Source organism: Octopus bimaculoides, chromosome 14, assembly GCF_001194135.2.
Source record: "Octopus bimaculoides isolate UCB-OBI-ISO-001 chromosome 14, ASM119413v2, whole genome shotgun sequence".
NCBI classification, from domain to species: Eukaryota; Metazoa; Mollusca; class Cephalopoda; order Octopoda; family Octopodidae; genus Octopus; species Octopus bimaculoides.
Genome location: NC_068994.1, coordinates 13,898,797 through 13,907,909, shown reverse-complemented (window position 1 = coordinate 13,907,909; position 9,113 = coordinate 13,898,797). Strand labels below are relative to the sequence as shown.

The window sequence follows — 9,113 nt, the reverse complement described above, 5'->3', positions numbered from 1 at the left end:
CAATGTTTAAGTAAAATCCTACTGTATTTTTATAATTAAAATATTGGGAATTGTATTTAAAAATTTTTTTAATATTTTGTGTGTTGTGGAAGTATAAACAATTTACTGCACATAAATTTTTACAACAAAATATTATATGGACCCTTAAGGGTCATATGTACCCTGGTTGAGAACTACTGCTCTATATCTTAAAGGGACTTCTTTCAGTTTATTATTTCTTTATTGCCCCCAAGGGGCTACACACAGAGGGGACAAACAAGGACAGACAAAGGGATTAAGTCGATTACATCGAGCCCAGTGCGTAACTGGTCCTTAATTCATCGACCCTGAAAGGATGAAAGGCAAAGTGGACGTCGGCGGAATTTGAACTCAGAACGTAATGGTAGACGAAATACCGCTAAGTATTTCACCCGATGTGCTAACGTTTCTGCCAGCTCACTGCCTTCTTTCAGTTTCTGTCTACCAAATCCACTCACGAGGCTTTGGTTGACCTCAGGGTATAGTGGAAGACACTCAAGATGTCACACTGCAGGACTCAACTCAAGACCACTTGGCTGGGAAGCAAGCTTCTTAACCACACGGTCACTCCTGTGCCTATAACCACATTTATACTTATACTCTTACACCCACACCCACACACATACACATAAATATATATGTGCGTGAAGACAGTTGCATCAAGAGGTGCTAATCTCTAATTGTAGAGGGAACATGTGGGAGGAGTAGACCCAGGAAGATGTGGAATGAAGAGGTGAGAAAGGATCTACAGACATTGGGATTCGTGGAAGGTATGACAGGAGATGGAGACTCATAGCGGTTTGCTGTACTTGAAAAGACATGTCAAGCTAAGTTAAAGCATGATTGTTCTTGCATACAGGCTCATCTCCTGCAACCCACCCCAGCTGAGTATCCCCTAATCTTGCAGGTTCGTAGATGCTGGTACCACATAAAAAGCAGCTGTACGTGTGATGTGTAAAAGGCACACAGTACACTCTGTGAAGTGGTTGGTGTCAGGAAGGGCATCCAGCCATAGAAACTGTGCCAAAACAGACATGGAGCCTAAATAAGCCTTCAGCTGGTCAGCTCCTGTCAAACTGTCCAACTGATACCAGCATGGGAAATGGATGTTAAATGATGATGATTGAAAGAGATACACATCTGTATAAAAATTATACTCACCTATATAACCAATAGGACATTGACAGGTATATGTTTCCACTAAATCAATGCAAGTGGCATTATTCTGGCAGGAATGGTTTGTACAGTCATCTATGTTGGATTCACAGCGATAACCATTGAAGCCTCGTGGACAGTGACATCTGCAAGATGAATTTCAAATCAGAGAGAAATGATTATATCAACACAACAGAAACTGGTTTTATCTTTTCGTTTTTTCAAAGATATGATTAAGTGTGACATTACCCCTTTTGTTACCATATTTTGCTTGATACACGCTGCCTTTGTTTCAATTAGTTTTGAAATTAACAAAGAATTTATTGAAATAACTTTTGAGGGAAAGTTTTAATTTACGTCTCTTTAAACTTCATGTTACCATATTTGAGTTAAAATATACCACCTTTGTTTCAATTAATTTTGAAAATAATGAAGAATCTAACATCAGAACTTTGTCATTATTAATTTGGTGTTTGGAGCATAAATTAACAATAAATTTTGATGGAAATGAGAAGTTTGTAACATAGAATCAGAAACAGAGGCAGTCTTAGGTCAGATGGTATCAGAAGGGTTAATATCAATTGTGTCACAGCTCTCAAAATTTTTTTAAATAGTGACATATTAAAAAAAAAATTTTAATGACATATTTAACCCTTTAGCATTTAAATTGGCCATATCTGGCCCCAAATTTTCTCTATTTTATGTTCAAACTAGCCAGATCTGGCCTTTCACAGAAGCTTGTGGCACAAGTAATCATGGGAGCAGACAGAGAAAGAAAGTGGGGATAGATAAAACGTTGAAGTTAAAGGCTTCAATGGACTGGTGTCTTGTTTCAGGGAAAGTATTGAATCCTCAGTCATATGTACCCCATGGAAATTGGATTTGAGCTCCAGCCTTATGAGTCCTAGAGATCATGACAGACCTAAGGGTAGTAGCAGGGGAATTAGGTAATTGAAGGAAGAAAGGGAGGAAAGAAAGAAAGAAAGAAAAGCTGTATCTGTTTAACTTACATGAATCTGCCGTTGTCCAAAACTTCACAAGTAGCCCCATTGTAGCAAGGGTTGCCGAAGCATGAATCGATCTCTTTCTCACACTTGGTGCCATAATAACCCGGTGTACAAGAACAGGTGAAATTCTGGAACGAGACCACCGTACAAGTGGAACCGTGTTGACAAGGGTTCTCATAGCAGGCGTTACACTTGGACATTACTACTGGGTCTGGTTTTTCTGTTATAAATGAAAATGAGAGGGAGTCATTATAACAAGTCAGGAGAAAGCAAGTGTATACATACATATATGTATGTATGTATGTATGTATGTATGCGTGTGTGTGTATGTGTGTGTGTGTGTATGTATATAATAGATATTTTTCACAATATCCATCTCAATCTAAAAACAGATTTTTTTTTCTACTGAAAAGAAATCAAGTGCCATTCCCTTTAAAATGGCAACCACTTTAACAGTAGCAGAATCACCATCCCACTACATCTACACATTCAAAGCAGTTTGCCAATGGCCCTTCAGCAACAACACCTCCTGATAAGCTCAGTGACTACTACTAAATTCAGATCATGACAGACAGATAGGATATTCTTACAGAGACAATATTTACATATCGCCTGAGGAAACACAACTAGATCTCATAATGCAAAGAAACAGTTGCATAATCAAGTATTTGCACACCTGGAGAACTATGATGAGTGGAAACAATTGTAGTGATTAAAACAGAAATGTCCAACTGTACCCCTTCATGTTGACTTCAATGTTTTCAATTATATATATATATATATATATATATATACAAAGAGAAAGAGAGAGAGAGAGAGAGAGAGAGAGAGAGAGAGAGAGAGAGAGAGAGAGAGAGAGAAAGAGAGAGAGTGAGATTCATGTACTTACTTCCACACTGGAAATTATAGGAAGGCGTAGTGAGAAGGAGTTTGTTAGACATTGGCGGTGGTCCGGCACATGTAGCAATGCCAGGTTCAAGAAAATCTTTTTTTATCCAATCAGAAAGCCATTTGAGGTTGCAGTCACAGTATAATGGATTTCCTCCAAGAACGCTGGAATAAAAGAGATTGGTTATATTTACATATATATATAGTCACACTATATCTATTATATTATATATATGTACATTAAAAAATATGCACACACGCATATATATATATATATATGTACATTAAACAATACACACACTTACACACACATGTATATGTGTCAGAGAACTCCTTTGGTCACAAATGACCATGGGATTGCACCCAGAAAGTTACCCTCCTAGGCACAAGTCCGGGCAAGGTTGTTTATGGAAGACCAGCAGTCGCCCATGCATACCAGCCTCCCCTCTCCACTCCACTGATGTTATCCAAGGGAAAGGCAAAGGCCGATACAGCTTGGCACCAATGACATCGCAACTCATTTCTACAGCTGAGTGAACTGGAGCAACGCGAAATAAAGTATCTTGCTCAAGAACACAATGTGCAGCCTGGTCTGGGATTCGAACTCACAACCTCACTGTCGTAAGATCGACGCTCTAACCACTGAGCCATGTGCCTTCACACACACACACACACACACACACACACACACACACACATATATATACACAAACATCATGTTTTAAAGAGATTTTATTTAAAACCTTCCATCAAAATTTCATATCTTATATCTAAATGTCAAATACCAGTTTAATGATGACAGTTACTTTACTAAATTCTTCATTATTTTCCTAATTAACCCTTTCGTTACCAACCCAGCTGAAACCAGCTCTGGCTCTGAGTACAAATGTCTTGTTTAAATTCTTCCACCAAACCTTAGTCGCAATTTATGTTCCTAACACTAGCTGAATGACAACTAAATGATTTTACTAAATTCTTTGTTATATTTAAAGTAATTGAAAGAAATACAGAGCATCTCAAAATAAATACAGTAACGGAATATGGTAAAAGAGTTAAGTAGTAAAATTTTAATTGGTTTCTTTTATACTTACATATGGGTTAACGAATGAAGATCTTTGAAGGTTCCATATGGAATGGTAGACAGCTTGTTCTCATGCAGAGACCTTTGAAAGAAATTATAACATTAACCATGACAATGATAGGGTGATTATGACATTAATAGTGATATTTCTAAGGTGATTATAACATTAACCAAGGTAAATGTATAATTGAGAAATTACTACAATTAAAAGGGTTTTCTAATTAAACCAGAATAATTAAAATTTATGAGTGTAGTGCTTATGAGGTTGTTGTTTGACTATGTGGTTTTGAGATCAGCTTCGTTGCACTGCATCTCTACTGTTCCTAGTCTGTAAATGTGGAGGTGTGTAGCTTAGTGGTTAAGGTGTTGGACTCGTAATTGTAAGATTGTGGTTTCAATTCCTGGACTGGGCAACGTGTTATATTCTTGGGCAAAACACTTCATTTCACGTTGCTCCAGTCAGGGAGAATTTATACGGCATGGAAACCAGGAAACCAGCCCCTATGAGCTGGCATCACCTGAGAAGGTAAATGCCTAACTTAACTGGCCTATAAATGACTTGTGATGAATTTTTAGACAGAAACTTTGTGGAAGCCCACTGTGTGTGTGTGTGTGCGTGTGTATAGCATCATCATCATCATCATCGTTTAATGTCTGCCTTCCATGCTGGCATGGGTTCAATGGTTTGACTGAGGACTGGCAAGTCAGGCTCCAATCTGATCTGGCAAGTTTTCTACAGCTGGATGCTCTTCCTAACGCCAACCACAATGAGAGTGTAGTGGGTTCTTTTTACATGTCACTGGCATAGGAGCCAGTTAGGGAGTATATATATATATATATATATATATATATATATATATTGTTTGCATTTTATCATTTGTCTGATAATTTATTTGGCTTCTTCTTCAGCAGTTCTTCCCCTCTCTCGGTGTTTATGCCTCTGATGACTAATGAGGCTCGAAGCTATCTTTATATCCAACTTAATGTGGATGTTTTGTTAGAACATTGAATGCTGAAGTATTCACCTTGAGAGGGCTTCTTATATGCACTCATGGTGCATAAATACGCACACACACACGCATACACACACACACACACACACATGCACACACACATGCACACACACACATGCACACACACACACACATCATTAGCAGATGAGAATCATCTGCTTTGGGTTTCCGAAACTGCCAGATCACATGGTTTCGATGTACTGCATTCCTCAGTGACAGCCAGCAATGTATAGAATTCCAGTGACCTTTCAAGCACTAATGTTGCAAATAACCAGCAAGCTTATTTAGAAATAATTAGCAACAGAAGCAGTATTAATACCAAAAGGCAATCTTTGTATTTATATTTCACTGATCCTGAAAGGATGAAGGACAAAGACGATCTCAGCAGAATTTGAACTCAAACAGTAAAGACAGATGAATAATAATAATGATGATAATGATAATAATAATAATAATAATAATAATAATAATAATAATAATAACAATAATAATCATCATCGTAATTTGTCAATACTTACAGTATTCGTAATTTGGTAAGTCCAGAGAAACTTGTTTCAGCAACACACTGAAGTGGATTATAACTGAGTATTCTGTAGAAACCAGTCGGTGTTGGTGTTGGTGGCATCAATTGAAATGGAAGCAGGAAAAAAAAAAAAAAAAAGAAACAGAAGCGATGTTTAAATGTCTAAGTGTTAATATGAATTTTCAGCATTTTCTGGCATACAGTTTTAAATTTTCAAATCAGAATTTACAGGCCAAAAAAAAAAAAAAAGGTAGGTTGACTTATACACCAAGACAACTTTGGAGGACCCAAAATTCCAAGTAAAATGCAACAGGATTTGGTAAGTAAGTCACAAAATTTATATATTTACATGACATGGTTACACTATATACTATGTTGACTTCTATGCTTGAAAATCTCCTAATATAATAATGAGTGTAGTGTTTTTATATATTTGAGTATATATATATATATATATATATATATATAAATTGGAAATGTATATATATATATATATATATATATATTTGTCCAGAATCTCACAGAAGAGGAGAGAAAATAGTAATTCAGTGGAGGAATACACCTACAAGAATAATAGAAGTAAGAATATACCTACAAGAATAATAGAAGAACAGTTAGTAATAAATGAAAGAAACAAAAACAATGACTGACTTACAGAGTTGACATATGAGAAAGGTTGGCAAAAGCATAATCCGGCAGAGTTTCAATCTGGTTGTAGCTGAGGTCTCTGGAAATACAAGTATATAAAATACAGTCAAAGTGGGAAAGTGTTATATTAAATATTAGGTTCATTTGACCAGGTAGAAAGCGTCCTCTTTATTTTTATGTGTTGTCAAATGTGAAAGGCCTTGTTGTTACCTTTCCTATACTCTTTTACTTGTTTCAGTCATTTGACTGTGGCCATGCTGGAGCACCACCTTTTAGTCGAACTAATCGACCCCAGGACTTATTCTTTGTAAGCCTAGTACTTATTCTATCTGTCTCTTTAGCTGAACCAACAAGTTAAGGGGACGTAAACACACCAGCATCGGTTGTCAAGTGATGTTGGGGGGGACAAACACAGACACACAAACACACACACACACACACACACACACACACACACATACATATATATACATATATACGACGGGCTTCTTTCAGTTTCCGTCTACCAAATCCCCTCACAAGGCTTTGGATGACCTAAGGCTATAGTAGAAGACACTTACCCAAGGTGCCATGCAGTGGAACTGAACCTGGAACCATGTGGTTGGTAAGCAAGTTACTTACCACACAGCCACTCCTACGTCTATGACAGCCACTCCTACGTCTATGGATATTAATTAGAATTGAGAGAGAGAGAGAGAGAGATCCTTCCCAAGTAATATAGACTTATAGGGGTATTTTTCCCAGTTTCTGTGGTGTGGTGTATATATTCTTCCCTGGATGGGACATCAGTCCATAGCAGGGCTACTCATTTTTGGTAGCTGAGTAGACTGGAACAATGTAAAATGCAGGGTTTTGTTCAAGAACACGTGTTGCCTGGTCCAAGAAGCAAAACTACAATCTCAATGTCATGATTCCAACAACCTAACCACTTAACCACACACCTCCACATGGATATTAAACCTATATGTACCCCTGGTTGCGTTTTTGCTGGACAAAACCTGCTCCAACTTGTTTGGACATGAACTCGCTGGGAAGCATCTGACTAAGAATATGAAATGTTCAGTGGGTAGGTGACACCCATAACTAACAGTTGCATACTGTCCATCATCTCCAGATGGTGAAAGTTTACCGTAACGTTTAATCTATATACAGTGAAAATTTAAGACTTTATATTTTTTATGGGCATATATGGGTTAAATACATGGTAACAATGCAATGAATTGCCTCTGAATCAGGAGGCCATCTGCATTATATTCTCAGCTCACCTGGAGCTGACATCTTTGTTTTATAGCATTCACACCTCAAGGTGTTAAGGCACATGGCATAGTAGTTAGCATGCTTGGTTTATGATAATGAAGTCATGTGTTCAATTCCTGGCTTAGGAAGGGAATTGTGTGCTTGAGCAAGTCACATCATTTCATGTTACTACAGTTTCATGGAATCTCCTGTCATAGCTGACAGGTGAGCATTTTCTTGCTGAGCGACCATGCAACAGATTTGTTTATAGTGATCAAATGTTTGTACTATACATTAGATCACTCTCTCCATCAAATCGACATTACCTGAATAGGTGCAGAGTGTACCACACATCAGATGTTAGAGGTGATCACAAAGCAACACGAGATGGAGTGTTTTTCTCAAAGAAACCAATGCACTGCCCAGTCCAGGAATCGAAACCATGATCCCATGATCTCATGATCATTAGCACGATGTTCTAACCACTAGGCCATGTGTCTCCAGTCTGCTCAGCTGCAATCAAATACCAACCAGTTGTTGTTGGTGTGGATCTCTCTTTCCCTGGACATACCATTGGGTACTTCAAGGTGTTCATAGAGTAAGATACCAACAAATTTTAGGCTCCTCCTCCTCCTGATACTACTACTACTACCACCACTACTTCTACTACTACTACTACTACTACTACTACTACTACTACTACTACTACTACTACTACTACTACTACTACTGCTGCCCTAACGTACTCCACCCCACACTTCCACCACTAATACTGCCACTGCTGCAGCCACAACCACCACCCCCACGACCAACACAATCATTACCCCCTACTACTACTACTACTACTACTACTACTACTACTACAGCATATATTTTCTCACTCCTGAATTGATGGAAAGTGAAACTGACTTCAGTGAGATTTGAACTCAGTACATAAAGAGCTGAAACAAATACCACAAGGCATTTTTCCAATGTTCTAAAAATTTTTCTTAATCACTACCTGGTTAAAAATAAAGCAACATTTATATTTGAATTATGCAACAGAAATAGCCCCAGAGTAAAATCTTTATCAATATGACATATTTAATACATATATGTTAAGTATGTCAGAGAGATAAAAGCAATATTTATTGTAGCACCAACAAGAAACCTTATAATAAACTACAAGCTGTTAAGTTATCTAAACGTCTAAAGTAATAATATATCAATTTAACTGAAGGAACGTGTATTATAAACTTCATACTGTTATTTGGCCATTCATCAATTACTGAACCTCAAAGACTCACGATGCATTTGCAACAAGCTTACATTATAGTGGAATAGATGTAGACTACAACGTACAATATAAATAATAAACTGAAGAAGCGAAAAAGGCACAAGAAAATAACATAAAATAAAACACAAGTGCTCCAATATACTACATTTTGTACGATATATAAGCATATGTATACAATCGTGCACCACAAAGAAAGAAAAGAAAAATTAAAAAGTAAGGATGTATTAATACAGCAAATCAATAAATAACAGCAAAAATAGCATATATA

General features: G+C 37.2%; 1 protein-coding gene across 1 annotated transcript in view; it reads right to left on the bottom strand.

Moving 5' to 3' along the window:
- LOC106880782 (protein slit) overlaps positions 1–9,113 on the bottom strand; it is a 108,936-nt gene that overhangs the window by 15,400 nt on the left and 84,423 nt on the right. Inside the window, exons 19-24 of the mRNA XM_014930899.2 lie at positions 6,341–6,412; positions 5,681–5,752; positions 4,160–4,231; positions 3,070–3,233; positions 2,184–2,400; positions 1,180–1,319 (exon numbers count right to left, since the gene is read on the bottom strand). Of these exons, the coding sequence (XP_014786385.1) occupies positions 1,180–1,319; positions 2,184–2,400; positions 3,070–3,233; positions 4,160–4,231; positions 5,681–5,752; positions 6,341–6,412 (737 nt within the window). The remainder of the gene's footprint in view (positions 1–1,179; positions 1,320–2,183; positions 2,401–3,069; positions 3,234–4,159; positions 4,232–5,680; positions 5,753–6,340; positions 6,413–9,113) is intronic.